The following is a 25,924-nucleotide window of genomic DNA, read 5'->3' on the forward strand; positions in this document are numbered from 1 at the left end:
GCCCTGTTCTTTACCAGGTTTAATTTCACTCTGTCATACCGGCCTGGATCACGCAACACCAAGCCAGACGCCCTCTCCCGTCAATTCCAGAAGGATGACAACCCCTCCAAGGATCCTGTGTCGATTCTGCCAAGTCCCTGCATCGTAGCAGCTCTGACCTGGGCTGTTGAGGAACAGGTGCTGGAAGCTCTCCGTAACCAGCCCGGTCCCAGCACTTGCCCAGCTGACCGCCTTTTTGTCCCCCGAAAACCTAAGGTCCCAGGTCGTTCAGTGGGGACATGACTCCCGCCTAGCTTGTCACCCTGGCTCCACCCGCACTTACAACCTGCTCGCCCAGAGGTTCTGGTGGCCCGCTCTGAGAAAGGATGTACGGGAATTCGTCCAAGCCTGCCCCATCTGCAACCAACACAAGTCGTCCTGCCAGCCCCCCAGCCGGATTGCTGCAGCCCCTGCCTGTGCCCAGACGTCCCTGGTCTCACATCGCCCTTGACTTTGTCACGGGGCTGCCCCCCTTCAAGGGGCAAGACCGTCATTCTCACCATAGTTGACCGATTCAGCAAGATGGCACACTTCATTCCCCCTCCCCAAGCTCCCAACCGCCAAGGAGACCGCCCAGGTGGTCCTGGAACACGTCTTCCGGATCCACGGACTGCCAAAGGATGTAGTTTCTGACCGTGGTCCACAATTCTCCTCCGCTTTTTGGAAGGAGTTCTGTCACCTGCTGGGAGCCACAGTCAGTCTGACTTCCGGATTCCATCCCCAATCCAATGGGCAGTCAGAGCGGGCAAATCAGGAGCTCGAGAAGGCACTGCGATGCATGACTTCACGCAACCCCCCACTCCTGGTCGCAGCAATTGACATGGGTGGAGTACGCACACAATTCTCTGACCTGCTCTGCCATCGGTATGTCCCCTTTCCAATGTGTTTATGGATACCAGCCTCCTCTATTTGCCAGTCAGGAAGGGGAGGTTACTTGCCCATCTGCACTTGCGTTTGCCCGTCGATGTCGCCGCACCTGGTCACAGGCCCGAGCCACACTTCTCAGATCCGTTGCCAGCTACACTACCGGGGCCAACCGTCGGAGAATCCCTGCTCCCACCTACCATGTTGGTCAAAGGGTGTGGTTGTCGTCAAGGAACCTGCCACTCAGGGTGGAGTCGCAGAAGTTGGCACCTCGGTTCATTGGCCCATTCCCTATCATAAGAGTGATTAGCCCAACTGCTGTCCGGCTCCAACTGCCTAATTCCATGAGGGTGCACCCCACTTTCCATGTGTCTAAGATTAAGCCCATTCATGAGAGTCCGCTGGTCCCTGCTGCGCCTTGTCCTCCTCCTCCACAGCTCGTCGATGGTGGTCTGGTTTACACGTCCGCCGCCTGCTTCGGTCCAGACGGAGGGGTAGGGGTCTCCAGTACCTCATTGACTGGGAGGGCTATGGACCTGAGGAAAGGACCTGGGTGCCAGCTAGTCGGATTGTGGATAGGACTCTCATCACCGCCTTCCACCAACGGCATCCTGATCAACCTGCAATCCGTAGGGGGCCGCCCCAGAGGGATCCCTAACCGTCCTGCCCGCTCGGCTTCCTGTCCTGTGCCTGATCCTGTCTCGGGACCTGTCCCATCTCCCGACCACGGCCCTCCGGCTTCCTCCGAGGATGAGGGCGTTCGCTCGGACCGTTCGGAGGAGTTCTAGCCCTCCTCCGGCTCCCCTCCTCCCGCCCGGCGTGGTGTTGCTCTTGGGACTTCTGGGGCCGTCCCTTGGGGGGGGGGTTCTGTCATGAGCCCTCTCACTCCACCGGGTTACCACCTTAATGTGTTTCCACTATCTTCCACTCTGCTCATCTCTCTCTCTCTCTACTCAGCCTAACTAGCGCCACCTGTCCCTGCTCTGCTCGGCTCTAATTACTCTGCCAGCTGCGCTGCATTACCCACTAACCTCTCCCAGTATTTAAAGTCCTGTCTTTCAGCTCTCCTTTGTCAGATCGTCTGCAAAGCTCACACCCCGAACCTGTGTGCTCGCGCTTCTGGCTCACCCTTGTTTTGTGACCCCGGACCTGCCTGATTCTTGGATACTCTTCTGCCCCAGGAAAACCAGACCTGCTTTCTGCCATTACGACTCCTGACTACTCTTCGACCCCGGTAACTCTGACCAGCCTTCTGCCTTGCTACAACGTATTTGGATTTCCCTTGAACTGTACTTCTGCCTTGTTTCATCCGCCCCGTTGTGTCTGTGTTTCCTCCCCCAGGACTTCTGGACCACCAACCACCGGCGTCATCGGACGCATCGCTGCCACTGGGGGGGGGCACAGATCCAGCACATTGGACGGGATAACCCCTGGAGCCTTCACTCACTCCCTACTTCCCTTTCCCCTTTAGTTTTAATAAACTTTCTGGTGTGACGCAATTGTGGTCCTCTTGTCGTCTGTCTGAACCGTGACATAAACAGAAATACTGCATCAAAGGCAAGTTCGACTGAGTCCAGCCCACTAGTCAGCAACACAACCACTCACACACAGGGCTGTTTGTTTTGTGTATTGATTAGCAAAAGTTTTAGCCGTCTTAAAGCGCTATGAACCGTAACATATGAACCGTGACATATAAAGTTCCTTTTTAATAATGATGTTTACAATATTCTCAGCATCAAAACCCTGTATGTAACCAAACTTCACAGATGAAAGCATCTTACAGAGTAATGCATTATGTCAGGTAAATATGATGCATCACAGTTGAATTCTGTTCAACGTTTCCCCTTTTTAATTATGACTATCCATGAAATTGTATTTGATTCCAGAAAACAGCCAAGCATAAAACCAAAGCGTTTATCAATCTGAGATCTCACTTTCATCTGTCTCCACACACAGTACACACAGTATATTTATATCACATGGTCTGGTCGCTGAAACCAGAGAGCATCCTAAAATTATAAAATCAATTCTAATACAAATATTCAGCATAGCATTTCAATTCCGAGAAAGCAGTTCTGGTTAGATCGGTTCACGCCACTCTGCACATGAGGAAGATTGATGAGCACTTAAAAGGCCTTGACACTACAGTAAAACAACTACGAAAGAAAAGTGTCCTTCACGTGGCCAACATAAAGGCAACATAAATATGGAGTGGTTTTTGATTATGATGTCAACACATCCAATGGTGATTATTCTGTATGTATATTAACGTGTAATTATTGTCACGCTTTATCACATTTTATTATTATTATTATTTATTTTTTGGTAGATCAGCTTTAATATTGCAGATAGATTGTAACTTCCATCAATGTAATTGTCTGCATCACTTCCAATCCCCCTTATGTTTTTTTTCTCTCGCAAATATACAGTTGAAGTCTGAAGTTTACATACACTTAGGTTGGAGTCATTAAAACGTGTTTTTCAACCACTCCACAATTTTCTTGTTAACAAACTATAGTTTTGGCAAGTCGGTTAGGACATCTACTTTGTGCATGACACAAGTAATTTTTCCAACAATTGTTTACAGACGGATTATTTCACTTATAATTCACTGTACCACAATTCCAGTGGGTCAGAAGTTTACATACACTAAGTTGACTGTGCCTTTAAACATTTTGGAAAATTCCAGAAAATGATGTCATTACTTTAGAAGCTTCTGTAGGGCTAATTTACATCATTTGAGTCAATTGGAGGTGTAACTGTGGATGTATTTCAAGGTCTGCCTTCAAACTCAGTGCTTTGCTTGACATCATGGGAAAATCAAAGAAATCAGCCAAGACCTCAGAAAAACAATTGTAGACATCCACAAGTCTGGTTCATCCTTGGGAGCAATTTCCAAATGCCTGAAGGTACCACGTTCATCTATACAAACAATAGGACTCAAGTATAAACACCATGGGACCACGCAGCTGTCATACCGCTCAGGAAGGAGACGCGTTCTGTCTCCTAGAGATGAACGTACTTTTGTGCGAAAAGTGCAAATCAATCCCAGAACAACAGCAAAGGAACTTGTGAAGATGCTGGAGGAAACAGGTACAAAAGTATCTATATCCACAGTAAAACGAGTCCTACATTGACATAACCTGAAAGGCCGCTCAGCAACGAAAAATCCACTGCTCCAAAACCGCCATATTTAGAGCCATACTACAGTTTGCAACTGCACATTGGGACAAAGATCGTACTTTTTGGACAAATTTCCTCTGGTGTGATGAAACAATAATAGAACTGTTTGGCATTAATGACCATCGTTATGTTTGGAGGAAAAAGGGGGATCTTGCAAGCCGAAGAACACCTTCACAACCATGAAGCACGGGGGTGGCAGCATCATGCTGTGGGGGTGCTTTGCTGCAGGAGGGACTTCAACTGTTTATGTATTTATGTGTATGTACAGTGAGGGAAAAAAGTATTTGATCCCCTGCTGATTTTGTATGTTTGCCCACTGACAAATAAATGATCAGTCTATAATGTTAATGGTATGTTTATTTGAACAGTGAGAGACAGAATAACAACAAAAAAATCCAGAAAAACGCATGTCAAGAATGTTATAAATTTATTTGCATTTTAATGAGGGAAATAAGTATTTGACCTCCTCTCAATCAGAAAGATTTCTGGCTCCCAGGTGTCTTTTATACAGATAACGAGCTGAGATTAGGAGCACACTCTTAAAGGGAGTGCTCCTAAACTCAGCTTGTTACCTGTATAAAAGACACCTGTCCACAGAAGCAATCAATCAATCAGATTCCAATCTCTCCACCATGGCCAAGACCAAAGAGCTCTCCAAGGATGTCAGGGACACGATTGTAGACCTACACAAGGCTGGAATGGGCTACAAGACCATCGCCAAGCAGCTTGGTGAGAAGATGACAACAGTTGGTGCGATTATTTGCAAATGGAAGAAACACAAAAGAACTGTCAATCTCCCTCGGCCTGGGGCTCCATGCAAGATCTCACCTCGTGGAGTTGCAATGATCATGAGAACGGTGAGGAATCAGCCCAGAACTACACGGGAGGATCTTGTCAATGATCTCAAGGCAGCTGGGACAATAGTCACCAAGAATACAATTGGTAACACACTACGCCGTGAAGGACTGAAATCCTGCAGTGCCCGCAAGGTCCCCCTGCTCAAGAAAGCACATATACAGGCCCGTCTGAAGTTTGCCAATAAACATCTGAATCGATTCAGAGGAGAACTGGGTGAAAGTGTTGTGGTCAGATGAGACCAAAATGGAGCTCTTTGGCATCAACTCAACTCAAGGAGGAATGCTGCCTATGACCCCAAGAACACCATCCCAACCGTCAAACATGGAGGTGGAAACATTATGCTTTGGGGGTGTTTATCTGCTAAGGGAACAGGACAACTTCACTGCATCAAAGGGACGATGGATGGGGCCATGTACCGTCAAATCTTGGGTGAGATCCTCCTTCCCTCAGCCAGGGCATTGAAAATGGGTCGTGGATGGGTATTCCAGCATGACAATGACCCAAAACACACGGCCAAGGCAACAAAGGAGTGTCTCAAGAAGAAGCACATTAAGGTCCTGGAGTGGCCTAGCCAGTCTCCATACCTTAATCCCACAGAAAATCTGTGGAGGGAGCTGAAGGTTCGAGTTGCCAAACGTCAGCCTCGAAACCTTAATGACTTGGAGAAGATCTGCAAAGAGGAGTGGGACAAAATCCCTCCTGAGATGTGTGCAAACCTGGTGGCCAACTACAAGAAACGTCTGACCTCTGTGATTGCCAACAAGGGTTTTGCCACCAAGTACTAAGTCATGTTTTGCAGAGGGATCTAATACGTATTTCCCTCATTAAAATGCAAATCAATTTCTCTCACTGTTCAAATAAACCTACCATTAAAATTATAGACTGATCATTTCTTTGTCAGTGGGCAAAAATACAAAATCAGCAGGGGATCAAATACTTTTTTCCCTCACTGTATGTGTATATGTATGTATGTATGTATGCATATATGTATATATATATACACATATATATATATATATGTATATGTGTGTATATACACTACCGTTCAAAAGTTTGGGGTCACTTAGAAATGTCCTTGTTTTCGAAAGAAAAGCAAATTTGTTGTCCCTTAAAATTACATCATATTGATCAGAAATACAGTGTAGAAATTGTTAATGTTGTAAATAGCTGTCACACCCTGGCTCTGGGACTCTATATGTTGAGCCAGGGTGTGTTTATTCTATGTATTGTATTTCTGTGTTGGCCAGAGTGGTTCCCAATCAGAGGCAACGAGTGTCAGCTGTTGCTGGTTGTCTCTGATTGGGAGCCATATTTATAGAGGCTGTTTTCCCACAATAGTTGTGGGATCTTGTTTCCGTTTGGTTTGTTCCGTGTCGGTTGTGTTAAACCGTAGGACTGCACGTATCGTTTGTTGTTTTGTTTATTGTCCGTATTATCACTAAAGATAAATAAACATGTTCGTTCATCACGCTGCGCCTTGGTCTACTCCGTCTAACGATCGTGACAGAAGATCCCACCATACCAGGACCAAGCAGCGTGTCCAGGAGCAGGCGGCCTGGACATGGGAGGAAGCGCCGGGAAAGGAGCTGGAAAGGTTGGCGATGGCCCAGGTGGGCAAATCGTGGTCCTGGGAGGACATGCTCGGGGGCAAGGGGCCATGGGCTAAGATTAAGGCCCTGGCGAGAGAGGAGCAACGGCGTCAACAGTGTCGTCGTCGGACGGACGAGAGGCAACCCCAGAAAATTTTTAGGGGGGGGCACACGGCATGGGCGACTGGGCAGCAGGAGGCTGCCACAGGGCGAAATGGGAGACGAGGAGAGAAGGCCACCGGGTTACGGGAGCCATTGGTGAGAGGAGGGAAGGAAGTTGTAGAGGCACGGCGAGAGGTACTGAGGTGTATTGCCAGTCCGGTCCGGCCCGTTCCTGATCCCTGTTTAAGGCCAGTGGTGTGTGTTCCCAGTACGGTCCGGCCTGTTCCTGTTCCTCGCACCAAGCCTACGGTGTGCGTCGCCAGCCCGGCCCGGCCTGTTCCTGCTCCTCGCACCAAGCCTACGGTGTGCGTCGCCAGCCCGGCCCGGCCTATTCCTGCTCCTCGCACCAAGCCTACGGTGCGCGTCGCCAGCCCGGCCCGGCCTGTTCCTGCCACTCGCACCAAGCCTACGGTGCGCGTCGCCAGCCCGGCCCGGCCTGTTCCTGCTCCTCGCACCAAGCCTACGGTGCGCGTCGCCAGCCCGGCCCGGCCTGTTCCTGCTCCACGCACCAAGCCTACGGTGCGCGTCGCCAGCCCGGCCCGGCCTGTTCCTGCTCCTCGCACCAAGCCTACGGTGCGCGTCGCCAGCCCGGTCCGGCCTGTTCCTGCTCCACGCACCAAGCCAGGGGTGCGAGTCGTCAGCCCGGTCCGGCCCGTTCCTTTTCCACGCACCAAGCCAGGTGTGCGAGTCGTCAGCCCGGTCCGGCCCGTTCCTGCTCCACGCACCAAGCCAGGGGTGCGAGTCGTCAGCCCGGTCCGGCCCGTTCCTGCTCCACGCACCAAGCCAGGGGTGCGAGTCGTCAGCCCGGTCCGCCCATTCCTGCTCCACGCACCAAGCCAGGGGTGCGCATCGCCAGCCCGGTCCGCCCGTTCCTGCTCCACGCACCAAGCCAGGGGTGCGCATCGTCAGCCCGGTCCGCCCGTTCCTGCTCCACGCACAAGCCAGGGGTGCGCATCGTCAGCCCGGTCCGGCCCGTTCCGGCTCCACACACCAAGCCAGGGGTGCGCATCGTCAGCCCGGTCCGGCCCGTTCCTGCTCCACGCACCAAGCCAGGGGTGTGCGTCGTCAGTCCAGCACAACCCGTGCCTGGGTCACCGGTGCCTAGTCAGGTACCGGTCAGCTGCTCCACACCGGAGCTGAAGCTATCCGCTCCTACGATGTCCAGTTCAGCTCCAGCCAGCGGGGCCAGACCGGACCAGGTGCGCTACGGGGGATTATTGGAGGGTGGTGGTCTAGCCCGGGGGCCGGAACCGCTTCCGAGGAGGAATGCCCACCCAGCCCTCCCCTGGTTTGTTTATGTTCAGGCGCGGTCACAGTCCGCGCCTTTAGGGGGGGGGTACTGTCACACCCTGGCTCTGGGACTCTATATGTTGAGCCAGGGTGTGTTTATTCTATGTATTGTATTTCTGTGTTGGCCAGAGTGGTTCCCAATCAGAGGCAACGAGTGTCAGCTGTTGCTGGTTGTCTCTGATTGGGAGCCATATTTATAGAGGCTGTTTTCCCACAATAGTTGTGGGATCTTGTTTCCGTTTGGTTTGTTCCGTGTCGGTTGTGTTAAACCGTAGGACTGCACGTATCGTTTGTTGTTTTCTTTATTGTCCGTATTATCACTAAAGATAAATAAACATGTTCGTTCATCACGCTGCGCCTTGGTCTACTCCGTCTAACGATCGTGACAATAGCTATTGTAGCTGGAAACGGCTGATTTTTTATGGAATATCTACATAGGCGTACAGAGGCCCACTATCAGCAACCATCAGTCCTGTGTTCCAATGGCACAGGGGTCATTGTCCATTTGGAAGACCCACTTGCGACCAAGCTTTAACTTCCTGACTGATGTCTTGAGATGTTGCTTCAATATATCCACATAATTTTCCTTCCTCATGATGCCATCTATTTTGTGAAGTGCACCAGTCCCCCCTGCAGCAAAGCACCCCCACAGCATGATGCTGCCACCCCCGTGCTTCAAGGTTGGGATGGTGTTCTTCGTCTTGCAAGCGTCCCCCTTTTTCCTCCAAACATAACAATGTTCATTGTGGCCAAACAGTTCATTTTTGTTTCATCAGACCAGAGGACATTTTTCCAAAAAGTACGATGTGCAGTTACAAACCGTAGTCTGGCTTTTTTATTGCGGTTTTGGAACAGTGGCTTCATCCTTGCTGAGCGGCCTTTCAGGTTATGTCGATATAGGACTGGTTTTACTGTGGATGTAGATAATTTTGTACCTGTTTCCTCCAGCATCTTCACAAGGTCCTTTGCTGTTGTTCTGGGATTGATTTGCACTTTTCGCACCAAAGTACGTTCATCTCTAGGAGACAGAATGCGTCTCCTTCCTGAGCGATATGACGGCTGCATGGTCCCATGGTGTTTATACTTGCGTACTATTGTTTGTACAGATGAACGTGGTACCTTCAGGCATTTGGAAATTGCTCCCAAGGATGAACCAGACTTGTGGAGGTCTACACATTTTCTTCTGAGGTCTTGGCTGATTTCTTTTGATTTTCCCATGATGTATAGCAAAGAGGCACTGGGTTTGAAGGTAGGCCTTGAAATACATCCATAGGTACACCTCCAATTGACTCAAATGATGTCAATTAGCCTATCAGAAGCTTCTAAAGCCATGACATCATCTTCTGGAATTTTCCAAGCTGTTTAAAGGCACAGTCAACTTAGTGTATGTAAACTTCTGACCCACTGGAATTGTGATACAGTGAATTATAAGTGAAACAATCTGTCTGTAAACAATTGTTGGAAAAATGCACAAAGTAGATGTCCTAACCGACTTGCCAAAACTATAGTTTGTTAACAAGAAATTTGTGGAATGACTCCAATCTAAGTGTATGTAAACTTCCGACTTCAACTGTACATATATATACACATCCTTAAAAAAAATATATTTCCCTTTTTTACTTTCCAACCCCACCACCCCTTTCCTAAATGGAGTACACTAGTGAACAACAACGCTTAGGCCTCTACCTCTAGCTTATACATACTATATACATTTTATGGACACAGTCAATTTTACAACAATTATATTTTGTTTGTTTTTACTACTGAACTTCCTCTACCCTCAACCCCTCCGATCATCTTCATGATGTCCATCCGGTCTGCCTCTACATGCCATATCTTTCTAACTGTGCTCTTTCACAAAGCTCTCAACCTATAAACTATACATTTATTATGGACACAATATGCTTTACATTAGTTATCTTGTTGTTATTAGTTGTTGTTAGTTGTTATTAGTCCCATCCTTCAGCGCCATTCAACACCTCCCATCTATCTCTTAACACCATCCATATTGGATTTCTATTTGCCATATATTTTTCAACTGTACTGTGCTGTTTCATAAAAGTTCTGAACCCTTCTATTCTCATTGTTTCTACAGATTGTAAATTGAAAATATTTTTTTTTGCTAAAAGTATTATTATATTATTGATCGATTGACTATGACTTTTCAGATCACCCAGTAGTGCTATCTGCAGGGTTAGCTCCAGGTAAATATTGCAATCCTTCAGCCATTCCTGGACCTGTGACCAAAAACAAGCTACAAATGGACAGTACCAAAACAAATAATCGAATGATTCTGTCTCTTCGCAGCAAAATCTGCAGAGCTGGGAAGATTGTATCCCCCATGTAAATAACATTCTATTGGTAGCAAGAATTTTTTATAATAATTTCAATAGAAAAATTATTAGTTTTGAATCCGGCGTCATTTTGCGTATCAGTTCATAAACACTATGCCATGGAATCGGTACGTCAAAAATCTCTTCCCAACTATTTTGCAATCTACAGTGGGGAAAAAAAGTATTTAGTCAGCCACCAATTGTGCAAGTTCTCCCACTTAAAAAGATGAGAGAGGCCTGTAATTTTCATCATAGGTACACGTCAACTATGACAGACAAATTGTGGAAAAAAAATCCAGAAAATCACATTGTAGGATTTTTTATGAATTTATTTGCAAATTATGGTGGAAAATAAGTATTTGGTCACCTACAAACAAGCAAGATTTCTGGCTCTCACAGACCTGTAACTTCTTCTTTAAGAGGCTCCTCTGTCCTCCACTCGTTACCTGTATTAATGGCACCTGTTTGAACTTGTTATCAGTATAAAAGACACCTGTCCACAACCTCAAACAGTCACACTCCAAACTCCACTATGGCCAAGACCAAAGAGCTGTCAAAGGACACCAGAAACAAAATTGTAGACCTGCACCAGGCTGGGAAGACTGAATCTGCAATAGGTAAGCAGCTTAGTTTGAAGAAATCAACTGTGGGAGCAATTATTAGGAAATGGAAGACATACAAGACCACTGATAATCTCCCTCGATCTGGGGCTCCACGCAAGATCTCACCCCGTTTGGTCAAAATGATCACAAGAACGGTGAGCAAAAATCCCAGAACCACACGGGGGGACCTAGTGAATGACCTGCAGAGAGCTGGGACCAAAGTAACAAAGCCTACCATCAGTAACACACTACGCCGCCAGAGACTCAAATCCTGCAGTGCCAGACGTGTCCCCCTGCTTAAGCCAGTACATGTCCAGGCCCGTCTTAAGTTTGGTAGAGTGCATTTGGATGATCCAGAAGAGGATTGGGAGAATGTCATATGGTCAGATGAAACCAAAATAGAACTTTTTGGTAAAAACTCAACTCGTCGTGTTTGGAGCACAAAGAATGCTGAGTTGCATCCAAAGAACACCATACCTACTGTGAAGCATGGGGGTGGAAACATCATGCTTTGGGGCTGTTTTTCTGCAAAGGGACAAGGACGACTGATCCGTGTAAAGGAAACAATGAATGGGGCCATCTATCGTGAGATTTTGAGTGAAAACCTCCTTCCATCAGCAAGGGCATTGAAGATGAAACGTGGCTGGGTCTTTCAGCATGACAATGATCCCAAACACACCGCCCGGGCAACGAAGGAGTGGCTTCGTAAGAAGCATTTCAAGGTCCTGGAGTGGCCTAGCCAGTCTCCAGATCTCAACCACATAGAAAATCTTTGGAGGGAGTTGAAAGTCCGTGTTGCCCAGCGACAGCCCCAAAACATCACTGCTCTAGAGGAGATCTGCATGGAGGAATGGGACAAAATACCAGCAACAGTGTGTGAAAACCTTGTGAAGACTTACAGAAAACGTTTGACCTGTGTCATTGCCAACAAAGGGTATATAACAAAGTATTGAGAAACTTTTGTTATTGACCAAATACTTATTTTCCACCATAATTTGCAAATAAATTCATAAAAAATCCTATAATGTGATTTTCTGGATTTTTTTTTCTCATTTTTTCTGTCATAGTTGACGTGTACCTATGATGAAAATTACAGGCCTCTCTCATCTTTTTAAGTGGGAGAACTTGCACAATTGGTGGCTGACTAAATAATTTTTTTCCCCACTGTATATCACTGTTAGTTGTAGATAGCCTGAGTTTAATTTAGCGTTTTTATCATTTTAGAATTCGAAAATAAGCCAGTGACAGTACTTAATTGAGTACATGCTGTTGATTGACCATACCAATCTTCTCCATAACACACTGAACAATAAATACATATGTTGCTCTTCTGTGCCAAGAATCAGAGCATCCACTTTCACAGCACAGAACATTCCTGCTCTCAGACAGAACACTCCTGCTCTCAGACAGAACACTCCTGCTCTCAAACAGAACAGTCCTGCTCTCAGAATGGAAATTAATTTGGATAGGATAACTGTGTTTGTGTGTGTGTGTGTGTGTGTGTGTGTGTGTGTGTGTGTGTGTGTGTGTGTGTGTGTGTGTGTGTGTGTGTGTGTGTGTGTGTGTGTGTGTGCGTGCGTGTGTGTGTGTGTGAGTGCGTGAGCTGATCTCTCTGACCATAACTTTCACAAAACTAGAACAGGAGGATATTTTTCTCTCCCATAACTTAGCTGACTTCTCTATGTGTAGGCGGTTCTAGTGTTAAAAAGCTAATTCGTTATCAACATACTTGTCTTGATATCAAGTCAGAGAAATCAATGCCTTTTTTGGGCCTTGTGCTTCAATTACTGTTGTTTCACTCCATAGTGCAACACGGCTCGGAGAATGAGACAAGCACAGATAGATAGCATCAATGTTTAACAGGCGTTGGGATTTGGTTTCCTGGTGAAAGGGGTTTGGAATACTGTTGTTGTCAGCAGCTTCGGGGAGCGAGTCATTGTTAAAAGCTTAAAGGAGCCTCATTCTGCCGCTTCCCAAGACACATGGCTGGGGAGAGAACGAACGCGACTACTCTACTCCCAGTGGTGTAAAGTACTTAAGTAAAAATACTTGAAAGTACTACTTAAGTAGTTTTTTGGGTTATCTGTACTTTACTATTTATATTTTTGATTACTTTTACTTCACTACATTCCTAAAGAAAAAAATGTACTTTTTACTCCATACATTTTCCCTGACACCCGAAAGTACTCGTTACATTTTTTATGCTTAGCAGTACAGGAAAATGGTCAAATTCACGCAGTTATCAAGAGAACATGGTCTCTGGTCATCCCTACTGCCTCTGATCTGGCGGACTCACTAAACAGAAATGTTTTGTTTGTAAATGATGTCTGAGTGTTGGTGTTCCCCTGGCTATCCAAATTATACATGTTTTAAATGGTGCCGTCTGATTTGCTTAATGTAAGGAATTTGAAATGATTTATACTTTTACTGTTACTTTTGATACTTAAGTATATTTTAACAATTACATACACTTTTGATACTTAAACATATTTTAAAACAAATACTTTTAGACTTTTACTCAAGTAGTATTTTAGTGGGTGACTTTCACTTTTACTGAAGTATGACAATTAGGTATTTTTCCACCACTGTCTACTGCCACATAAACAGGGAGAATCAGACCCACCTCACTGACACCCTCCCCTTTTGCCCCCACAGTGGAGAAGGAACTGGATTTAATTGCTGAATGTTTCCAGAGAGGGAGAGAGAAACATAATTGTAATTTCCATGTGAGCCACTGTGATCAAAGCAGCCTGCACTCATAGCATACTGATGGGGAGTTTTCCCTAGAGCTTGTCCTACGTACTAACCAACCAGCTAGTCTGATAGATTCAGGATGCTGCAGTTACTCTTTCCCCACACTGAGAATCCTCTCCCGTTAAAAAGTGTTCTTTGTCTATCTGGGGCTGAGGGGGAGTTCCAACCTCTGATCAAAACAGCAGCTGCAGCTGAGCTTAAACATTATAATAAACTCTAAGCAAAAACACTTTACTCCAAAGAATTTAGGAGAATGTCAATAAAAGCAGCTTTGAAGATAACGTAGTTATATGTAGAGCTGGAGCCATAAGCAATGAACCATAAGAAACAAACAATCCATTATACAATGCTAGCATCTATAGAAACAATCAAATATAAAAACTAACGCAACCACAGGGCACTATTCTTCTTCTCACAGTAGCTAACATAGTGGTTTCAAAACACCATCAAAAACCATCGCTATTACAAAAAGACAGAAGACTGTTGTCTCACTGTTTCCACTAGGGACACAGTGAGTGGTAACATAGCATTATTTTACCCTGTCACTTCTCAGAGAGCTCCCCTGAGAGGACTGGGTGGGTACTGGGTACAATGCGATGTGGGCAGACAGAACAGAAACAGGGACTCACCCAGGATCTGTATGGCATTGCGTCCGGGCCGTGGAACGTGGTGCTGCTGGATAGTCTCGTACAGTGAGGCCTGGCACAGCAGCAGGAAGCCCAGGCTAATCCACAGGCCCAGGAACCAGGACATGGCAGGGCAGGGTGGCAGAGTGGCTACAGGAGGAGGGCAGAGAGAGAGTTAAAGAAACGTGGCAGGGCAGGGGCAGCTACAGGAGGAAAGCAGAGAGAGGGTTAGAGAGACATGTCAGGGGCAGCAACAGGAGGAGGGCAGAGCGAGGGTACAAGATACATGGCAGTAGGTGTCTAAAGGAGGAGAGAGAAAAAACTGAGGGGGTGATAGAGGGTGGCCCACAAAAGACACGGCAGGGATATTGAAAATAAACACAAACCAAATGGGAGAGGTTAGGAGAGGTGAAGTCAGGGATAGTGGCTCTTCAAAGAAAAAACAGGTATAAACATGGAAAGACATGACCAACATCGGGAGGGCTATCCCAGGACAATCAAAACAACTCTATCTGAAGAGAAAGAGACAAGGTCAAACTTGTAAAAAATCACCATACTACATGAGAACAGAAAATAATTGTGACATGACCCAGACAGACAAAAAATATCCCAGACTTGTGTATGTGGTAGCTACAGAGAAAACAGGACCATTAAATCCATAGTGTAGTCTTTGTAGCAAAGATATTACCGCACCACAGTCACCTTTCCAACGATGGGCATATTTTATGAGTTCCAAACAAGCCTGTGCAATCGGAAAAAATAGACACTACTTAAATCAAAGATCACAAATCAACCAATTTTGATCATCATCTTACATTTACATTTTAGTCATTTAGCAGACGGTCTTATCCAGAGCGACTTACAGTTAGTGAGTGCATACATTTTCATACTGGCCCCCGTGGGAATCGTCACACCATGTACACACTGTACCTTCAGGCTCTGATCAGTCCCTACACCCAAACGAGGGCATTGCGTTCATCCACCTCTGGCCTGCTGGCTCCCCTACCTCTGCGGAAGCACAGTTCCCGCTCAGCCCAGTCAAAACTGTTCGCTGCTCTGGCACCCCAATGGTGGAACAAGCTCCCTCACGACGCCAGGACAGCGGAGTCACTCACCACCTTCCGGAGACACTTGAAACCCCACCTCTTTAAGGAATACCTGGGATAGGATAAAGTAATCCTTCTACCCCCCCTTACCCCACCCCCCCCCCAAAAAAAAAAAATATATATATATATAACAATTGTAAAGTGGTTGTCCCACTGGCTATCATAAGGTGAATGCACCAATTTGTAAGTCGCTCTGGATAAGAGCGTCTGCTAAATGACGAAAATGTCAAATGTAAATGTAGCCTACCAACTCAAAATATAAAGGCCCAAAATGTATGTTTCCATTTCAGGATGAGTCATTTTCATCTCTGATGATGGAACAACATAATGTTAGAACAGTGGAATGTTTTGTGAAATGAAAACAGTACACATAAAGGCATGATGAGACACCTTGGCCATTAATTTAACGATCACCTAATGGCTGCTGAAGGCCGACATATGGACCCACGCCTCACTCGCCCTTCCTCACTGGGAATAATAACTCCGCCTCTCCAGGTGTTACTACCTCCTCTCCTCTTAATTCCACTCTGAATTAAACATGCTCGGTCCTGCATTCACTATAGCCTTCCAAAACTGCATCCCAGTCATTCAGTAGATTTTCCACGTCCTCTTTTGGAAAAGTGATCTGGTCGAATATTCATAAACAATCTCAGAGTGTTTTTAAATGATATAGTACATTGGAATGGTAGAGTTATGTCTTTCATGGAGTTATCTGAATTGTATGGGAAGGTCTGCTCAATCCAAGATTACAACCAATTGATTACAGCACTACCCCAAAAATGGAGGAGGCAGGTGGCAGCAGGAGGAGGTAGGGAACTGGTCTGTCTGCCCAATATAAAGGATCAAAACTGGCGGAGGAATAAAAATAGCATAAATAAGAAAGTATATCAGTTTCATTTGAGGACCAGGATGTTGACAGCTGTGCCATACATATTGCAAAATAGCTGGGAAGAGATGTTTGATGTACCGATTTCATGGCACAGGGTGTATGAGTTGATATATAAAATTACGCAATGTTCAAGACTTCGTGCTTTTCAGCTAAAATTATTGTACAGAATTCTTGCCACCAACAAAATGTTGAATATTTGGGGCATACAATCATCGCAGCTCTGCAGATTTTGTTGTGAGGATACAGAATCAACAGACCATTTGTTCTGGTATTTCCCTCAGGTAGCCTGTTGCTGGTTCGGGTCCCTGATTTGACTTGGTGGGAGATCTGTTTACGACGTGCCCTAGGGTGAGGCGCTTGACCTTGGTTGCTCCTGTGGGTCGCTCTGGATGGGAGTCTTCTAGATGACTGAATGTAATGTAAATGTTGAGCGGTTTCACTTCAGGTAAATTGTATGTTTTAATATTCAATAAAATACAAAATGTAATAATTTAAAAAACAATCTCAGAGTACACTGTAAAAAGTGGGATGGTACTGTTGATCATCTGAAGTGCTTTTACTGATTGTAATGATCGAAAATTATGCTTTGGTTCGTTCAACCTGTTCTATTCTATTTGTCTGAAATCAAATAACGAATTTCTGGAGGAAACATGGTATCATCCCTAGGTTGAAGCATGGTGGTGGCATCATCATGCTGTGGGGATGTTTTTCAGCGGCAGGGACTGGGAGACTAGTCAGAATCGAGGGAAAGATGAACGGAGCAAAGTACAGAGCAATCCTTAATATAAACCTGCTCCAGAGCACTCAGGACCTCAGACTGGGGTGAAGGTTCAACTTCCAACAGGACAACAACCCTAAGCACACAGCCAAGGCAATGCAGGAGTAGCTTTGGGACAAGTCTCTGAAAGTCCCTGAGTTGCCCAGCCAGAGCCCAGATTTGAACTCAATCTAACATTTCTGGAGAGACCTTGAAAATAGCTGTGTTGCGATGCTCCCCATCCAACCTGATCGAGCTTGAGAGGATCTGCAGAGATGAATGGGAGAAACTCCCCAAATACAGGTTTACCAAGCTTGTAGCGTCATACCCAAGAATACTTGAGGCTCTAATCTCTGCCAAACGTGCTTCAACAAAGTACTGAGTAAAGGGTCAGAATACTTATGTAAATGTGATATTTCAGTTTATTATTTTTAATATATTTGGTAACATTTCTAAAAACATGTTTTTGGCATTGCCATTATGGGGTATGATATATACAGTGGGGAGAACAAGTGTTTGATACACTGCCGATTGCAGGTTTTCCTACTTACAAAGCATGTAGAGGTCTGTAATGTTTATCATAGGTACACTTCAACTGTGAGAGACAGAATCCAAAACAAAAATCCAGAAAATCGCATTGTATGATTTTTAAGTAATTAATTTGCATTTTATTGCATTACATAAGTATTTGATCACCTACCAACCAGTAAGAATTCCGGCTCTCACAGACCTGTTAGTTTTTCTTTGAGAAGCCCTCCTGTTCTCCACTCATTACCTGTATTAACTGCACCTGTTTGAACTCGTTACCTGTATAAAAGACACCTGTCCACACACTCAATCAAACAGACTCCAACCTCTCCACAATGGCCAAGACCAGAGAGCTGTGTAAGGACATCAGGGATAAAATTGTAAACCTGCACAAGGCTGGGATGGGCTACAGGACAATAGGCAAGCAGCTTGGTGAGAAGGCAACAACTGTTGGCGCAATTATTAGAAAATGGAAGAAGTTCAAGATGACGGTCAATCACCCTCGGTATGGGGCTCCATGCAAGACCTCACCTCGTGGGGCATCAATGATCATGAGGAAGGTGAGGGATCAGCCCAGAACTACACAGCAGGATCTTGTCAATGAGCTCAAGGCAGCTGGCACCATAGTCACCAAGAAAACAATTGGTAACACACTACGCCGTGAAGGACTAAAATCCTGCAGCTTTGCAAGGTCCTCCTGCTCAAGAAAGCACATATACATGCCCGACTGAAGTTTGCCAATGAACAGCTGAATGATTCAGAGGAGAACTGGGTGAAAGTGTTGTGGTCAGATGAGACCAAAATCGAGCTCTTTGGCATCAACTCAACTCGCCGTGTTTGGAGGAGGAGGAATGCTGCCTATGACCCCAAAAACACCATCCCCACCGTCAAACATGGAAGTGGAAACATTATGCTTTGGGGGTGTTTTTCTGCTAAGGGACAGGACAACTTCACTGCATCAAAGGGACGATGGACTGGGCCATGTACCGTCAAATCTTGGGTGAGAATCTCCTTCCCTCAGCCAGGCCATTGAAAATGGGTCATGGGTGGATATTCCAGCATGACATTGACCCAAAACACACGGCCAAGGCAACAAAAGAGTGGCTCAAGAAGAAGCACATTATGGTCCTGGAGTGGCCTAGCCAGTCTCCAGACCTTAATCCCGTAGAAAATCTGTGGAGGGAGCTGAAGGTTCAAGTTGCCAAACGTCAGCCTCGAATCCTTAATGACTTGGAGAAGATCTGCAAAGAGGAGTGGGACAAAATCTCTCCTGAGATGTGTGCAAAGCTGGTGGCCAACTACAAGAAACGTCTGACCTCTGTGATTGGCAACAAGGGTTTTGCCACCAAGCACATGTTATGCAGAGGGGTCAAATACTTATTTTCCACATTAAAATGCAAATCAATTTATAACATTTTTGACATGCGTTTTTCTTGATTTTTTTGTTGTTCTTTTTTATTATTATTATTATTATTATTTATTTATTTTCACCTTTATTTAACCAGGTAAGCCAGTTGAGAACAAGTTATCATTTACAACTGAGACCTGGCCAAGATAAAGCAAAGCAGTGCGATAAAAATAACAAGACAGAGTTACAAATGGGGTAAAACAAAACATAAAGTCAAAAATACAACAGAAAATATATATACAGTGTGTGCAAATGTAGCAAGTTATGGAGGTAAGGCAATACATAGGCCATAGTGCAAAATAATTACAATTAGTATTAACACTGGAATGATAGATGTGAAAGAGATGATGTGCAAATAGAGATACTGGAGTGCAAATGAGCAAAATAAATAACAATATGGGGATGAGGTAGTAGGGTGGGCTAATTTCAGATGGGCTGTGTACAGGTGCAGTGATCGGTAAGGTGCTCTGACAACTGATGCTTAATATTCTGTTTCTCACTGTTCAAATAAACCTACCATTAAAATTATAGACTGATCATTTCTTTGTCAGTGGGCAAACGTACAAAATCAGCAGGGGATCAAATACTTTTTTCCCTCACTGTACAATAACATTCTCAGTAACGGTTACATAAATATTTGCTGTGACTGTGATATGTTTTGTTTATCTACAGTGCCTTCAGAAAGTATTCATACCCCTTGACTTATTCCACATTTTGTTGTGTTACAGCCTGATTTCAAAATTGATTAAATAAATTTTTTTTTGCTCACCAATCTACACACAATACCCCATAATGACAAATTGAAAACATGTTTTTAGAAATATTTGCAAATGTATTTAAAATTAAATACAGAAATATCTAATTTACATAGGTGAATACTTTGTAGAAGCAACTTTTGCAGCTATTACAGCTGTGAGTCTTTCTGGGTAAGTTTCTAAGAGCTTTCCACACCTGGATTGTGCAATATTTGCCTAATAATATTTTCAAAATTCTTCAAGCTCTGTCAAATTGGTTGTTGATCATTGCTAGACAACCATTTTCAGGTATTTCCATAGATTTTCAAGTAGATTTGAATCAAAACTGTAACTCGGCCACTCAAGAACATTCACTGTCTTCTTGGTAAGCAACTCCAGTGTAGATTTGGACTTGTGTTTTAGGTTATTGTCCTGCTGAAAGGTGAATTAATATCCCAGTGTCTGGTGGAAAGATGACTGAACCAGGCTTTCCTCTAGGATTTTGCCTTTGCTTAGCTTCATTCAGTTAATTTTTTTACCTGAAAAACTCCCCAGTCCTTAATGATTACAAACATACCCATAACATGATGCAGCTACCACTATGCTTAAAAATATGAAGAGTGGTTCTCAGTAATGTGTTGTATTGGATTTGCCCCAAACATAAGACTTTGTATTCGGGACAAAAAGTGAATTGCTTTGCCAATTTTTTTGCAATATTATTTAGTGTCTTGCAAACAGGATGCATGTTTTGGAATATTTTTTATTCTGTACAGGATTCCTTCTTTTCACGCATTCAATTAGGTTAGTATTGTGGAGTAACTACAATGTTGTTGATCCATCCTTAGTTTTCTCCTATCACAGCCATAGAACTCTGTAACTGTTTTAAAGTCACCATTGATCTTATGGTGAAATGCCTGAGCGGTTTTCTTCCTCTCCGGCAACTGAGTTAGGAAGAACGACTCCATCTTTGTAGTGACTGGATGTATTGATACATCATACAAAATGTAATTAATAACTTCACCATACTCAAAGGGATATTCAATGTCTGCTTTTTTTTTACCCATCTACCAATAGTTGTCCGTCCTTACGAGGCATTGGACACCCTCCCTGGTCTTTGTGGTTGAATCTGTGTTTGAAATTCACTGTTCGACTGAGGGACCTTACAGACAATTGTATGTGTGGGGTACAGAGATGAGCTAGTCATTAAAAATCATGTTAAACACTATTATTGCACACTTTATTATATGCAACTTATTATGTGACTTGTTAAGCAGATTTTTACGCCTGAACTTATTTAGGCTTGCCATAACAAAGGGGTTGAATACTTATTGACTCAAGACATTTCAGCTTTTCATTTTTAATACATTTGTAAAATGTGAAAACAAACACTTGCAGAGCCTGCTGGGTATTTTTCTAATGAGCGTCACCCTAAATAAGTACACATTTGGTCGGTCCGGAACAGACCAAATCTGAACGAATCATAGCCGTACAGTACAGTACGGCACAGTTCAGTACAGAAGAGCACAGGGTTGTAATGATTCACCGATCCACATCGGTCTCCGATTCAAATGTTTAAGATAGGAGTGCATCGTCCGTGGGATGCCAAACCGATCAAATGTAGGAAGCACTGGTCAGAAAATGTATTTGAACGTTGCGAAACCCCCGTTATTTTTTAATTTTTTGCATATTACTTTCTTTCTACCTTCCGAAAATAACTCATATTTTGTGACAACTGATGCGTCCTCTCCTTCAGTGTTGAATTAAGCAGGTAACTGTGTTGACAGTTATTGATCTACAAGTCATTTTGCATGCCAAAAAACCCCAGGCAATATCAGTAGCCAAGTAAAACTGTGCACTGTGCGCAGCTTCGCACACTGGTCAACTAGAGGTAGGCCCCTGATCTTGCACATCAGCGCACCTTCAGCATTAAAATGCTTATGAAATGGTGCAATATTAGGTTTTATTAGTTAAATGAAAACCATTGTAATTTGCTAGGTTATTGTTATCAAATGCACTGTTGAAAATAGTGTTTTACCGGAATACATTAGATTTTATTTTGATTGTTCAGGTTCACCATGAGCAATAGTTTTGGTAGTTTAGCTTTAAACAATCAGTGTATATAGTCATTTTTAGATATACAGGGTAAAGTTGATAATTTCATAACTAGGACAGCAATCACTTTTGTGAGCCGCAGGGCATGGTCGAAGCTGGAGGAAAAGAGAATCTCACTCCAGTAAAAATGTGTAAATGGTCAAAACCATTCGATTTTGAGACGGGGTGAAATCCAAAGTTGTGCTATCTATTCATTGGCTATGTCATAGCATATTTTAAAGATAAATATTGATACATTACTAAACACTTTTAATCTGCAAAAATGACAAGTTAATTAGTGGGTAATGGTGATTTCAGATCGGAGGTGGAAGGACAAAAAGTAGCCTATACATTGCTCCCCCTAATCTGATAGTGGGGTGGTAGATGCCCAGTCTACCTTATGGCTCAGCTCAGGTGCTTACATACACCATAGACATATAAATCATTTACACACACACACACACACACGCAGCAAATTTGAATTTAGAATGGACAATGAATGTGTTTATGCAACAAATGGATCATATCGCATCGAACCAAATCGCATCGATTCATTCCTCTATTCAAACCGAATCGCACCGAATCGTTTCAAACTAAAGCATATCATTCCTGTATTGAATCGGGGCCCAGGTACAGTATCAAGATTGAATCGTCTTCAAAGGGAAAGATGCACATCCCTACTAGAGCATAGTAGAGTACAGTACAGTACAGGACAGTAGTTTTATTCAGTAGAGTACAGTTTAGTTCAATAGAATAGAGTACATTAGAGTAAAGTAGGGTACAATACAGTACATTATACTATACTCTACTGTGTTGTTCTGTACTCTACTGTACTGAACTATAATTTACTTTATTTACTTTACTGTAATGTACTGTGCTCTACTGTATTGTACTGTACTTGGTTTCTTTACTATACTGTACTGTAATGTACTGTACTCTGCTGTGCTCTACTGTACTTTGCTGTCCAAACTTGTGAAACATAGATGTCTATGATTGGTTCAGATTTGGTCAGGTCCGGACCGAACCAAATCTGAACCAATTATAGACATCTATGTTTGGGTCAAATCAAAGCTGGTATGGACAGGACCACATCTGAAACAATTATATACTTCTATTTTTCGGCAAAATATAGGCCGGTCAGGACAGGACGTCTGTGGACGTTGAAATCAAGGCTGGACCGGACGAAATCTGAACCAAACATATACGTCTATGATTAGTTTAGATTGGTCGTGAAATCAAGGCTGTTCCAGACCGCACCAAAAGACCCCCAAAAAACGTTCGATCCAGACAACACCAAAACAAGACGTTGGCGTTGGTCCGTTCTTAGTGGGCTATAATGCCTGTTTTACACTACTTCTGAGTTATTACTGAATAAGAGTTTCACATTTCTAAATGGTGAAAACAATTGCTTCAAATACTACCTGAAGTGGGGAATCATTTACACATGTAGCCTATTTAGGATATTCTGTTGCCATCACATACTCTGGCAGTGTAGCTGCTTATCCAGATTATCCAGATTTTCTCTCCAAATGATAGGCTAGAAACTTGCTATGTGCATGTCGATTTGAGAAAAAGTAGACATTCCTCTACCCTGAAATGACATTGAGACTAGCCTACTGAATATTCAACACGCAGAAATTAATCATATAATTATCAACGGCACATTGTAATCCCCTCTCCTGCAATAAATCCGCTATAATCCGCAGTTATGTGGAAATGTGAACTGTTCCCCAGGGAATACTTTTTACCTCTCTGGCACACTGCCTTGTTCCTGAAAAAAACATAATCTTTAGCCTGAACAGCGGCATGGAGAGAAGAAGCTGCTCTTTCGTCCTCCCCTCCTTCCGGTTCAGCTCTGAGCAACTCTTGAACTGTCAGAATGCATTTATGTCAAATAAGGAATGTCGTCCAGACCGACAGCGCGACAGAATAGGGATGGAGAGGAGACCCAGAAAGATATTTGGACCACACAGGCTTAGGCCTATGAATTTCAATGTAAACAGACAACTTTCACGATATCAGTGCTATGTAAAGCAATTTCTGTACACATTACTTTTAGTTTGAATCACTACCTCTGTGGTTTTCGATTAATAAAGAACCAATGCGCACTTCATGCAGGATTGGCCATTTGCGCATGTTTAACGAGCCGTTTGGTCACCGCTTTGTGGTCTAATTAGACCATTGATTTATATCGCCTTGATGGTTGTGGAATGGTAACAACGGATGTTACATTGCCTTTCTTACGAGCATCTAATGTCCTGCCAATTTAGACTAAACACGTAGTGCAATGCCCCCTGCCCGGACACACCTGCGCACCATCTCCGCACAAGATAGGCTTCCTGCTGATGTTTAGCCTTCCCTACAACATGGTTGTAAAGGGGCAATTTTACATGGTAAGTAAATGCCTTTGACATGGTTTAGCTTAGGATAGCCTGTATAAATATGTCAATGGAATAAACTTAATATTGATTTCGTGTATCAATTTCACATCTCAATAAAGACTAATAACTGTTTGTAATATAGCCTTGCATTAAAATGAATAAAGAATAGACTCTAAAAACCAACTTGGTCTGGGCTAGAACATTTGCATGTTACAGCCTTGGCTATTGTGTTCCATAAGTAGCAGCATAAGACTGACATCTCTGCCCTACTTAGAACTGCATGGCACTTTCAGCGTATCAGTCAAAAGGAAATATCTGGGATGTCCAAAACCACACTATATCTGGAATGTCCATAACCTACTCTCCTTCATTAAACCATACAGTAGTTCAATCCAACACATGTATGCAGGTCATGTCACATGCCCTGTCTGTCTGTTGCTCACAGCTCATACCTGTCATCGTTATATAGTGACTCCTGGAGCCCTTCCACTTCTTACAAACATGACAGCTAGCCTTATCTTAAAAGAGCTCCATAATCTGATTTTTAAAATAAAAGTATATTTTCAAAAGGAACCGAATATAATCACAAAGCACCAACAGAGTCCCAAATAATAGCCTCACACCCTTTACCTGAGTGGTCTGTCTGGTCAGAAGAAAAGGAGCCCTGCTGTCGGTATCACCGTCTGTCCAACAGACTCACAACACTGTCTTAAATCCATCCATAGTCTGAGGCCAGGGATTCCCAACAAAGATCCAGGTGTAGATTAGCACAGCGCTGCAGGATAAGAGGGGGAGAAGCTCTGTTGTTTCTGCCCCCTCCTCTCACTGTCCGTCTGAAATCCTGAGAGTGCAGTCACCAGAAACCCCCTCAGCTCACAGCCACGACACGCTGTCACAAACTAGCAAGGGTTTACAAGATGGAAAGCTGCTCATGTCACCTTTTATATCACCACAGACAGCAGCTCCTTTCTCTCCTTCTTTCTCCTGTGAGGGTGAAAGCCCTCTAGTGACGACAGGGAGCTAATTTGCCTCCTCACTTCTCAGACACAGATGGAGATCGGCTCCAGCGGAACGACAGTTCTGTCTCCTCTTGGCTCCGTCCCCCCATTGAGAAGCTGCGCTGGTTGTGTGTGTGAGGCTCAACCCTCTTTCCAAAGCACTAAGTAGTATGCGTGTCTATATGTGTATTACAATACAGCCCGGCCAGAGAGAGAGAGAGAGAGAGAGAGAGAGAGAGAGAGAGAGAGAGCAGGATCACATGTCTTAAAGCAAGACTGCCCACTTCTGCAGCGAGACTATCATCTAATGAAGCATGCCTATTAACCCCCCTCCACTCGAGACATGATGCTCTGTGCTTTACAGCTGGAATGCTTGTCACTGGGTGTGGGTGTGTGTCCTTTTGTGTGTGATGCTTTTAATAGAAGGGAGTTTGCCTCATCCAAGCTCTGTAATCACCACATTATCCAGCGCTGGCTGCTTTGCTGGCTTGCCTGTTTTTGTGGTGGCATTGAGGCTTTGTTTAGCACCCAGATCCTCTTGTCTTTTCACACCTCCCAAACAAAGTTGCATCTGCTGCAGCTGGCGTAGTGAGCGAGCATTCAACCGATGTTCAGTGACAAACTGAATCTGCTGGCTCAGTGGCATAGATGTCCATTGCTTTTCATGTTGTTGTTGCTAGTCCACAGTCCGGCAGAAGGAAACCAACCAACAGTGTTTATAGGAGGAAATGG

The 25,924-nt window shown here is 44.3% G+C and overlaps 1 protein-coding gene across 4 annotated transcripts in view; it reads right to left on the reverse strand.

The window, feature by feature from the left end:
- The window catches only part of LOC121578197 (chemokine-like protein TAFA-1), a 300,081-nt gene extending 274,665 nt beyond the window's left edge, over positions 1 to 25,416 (reverse strand). Inside the window, exons 1-2 of one of the 4 annotated variants that reach the window (XM_041892394.2) lie at positions 24,825 to 25,416; positions 14,304 to 14,450 (exon numbers count right to left, since the gene is read on the reverse strand). In XM_041892394.2, coding sequence (XP_041748328.1) covers positions 14,304 to 14,427 — 124 coding nt within the window. In that variant the 5' untranslated portion in view covers positions 14,428 to 14,450; positions 24,825 to 25,416. The remainder of the gene's footprint in view (positions 1 to 14,303; positions 14,451 to 24,824) is intronic. The other 3 variants (XM_041892392.2, XM_041892391.2, XM_041892393.2) reach the window with 3 other exon arrangements.
- Between the last annotated feature and the right edge of the window lie 508 nt (positions 25,417 to 25,924).

Source organism: Coregonus clupeaformis, chromosome 12, assembly GCF_020615455.1.
Source record: "Coregonus clupeaformis isolate EN_2021a chromosome 12, ASM2061545v1, whole genome shotgun sequence".
Lineage (NCBI taxonomy): Eukaryota > Metazoa > Chordata > Actinopteri > Salmoniformes > Salmonidae > Coregonus > Coregonus clupeaformis.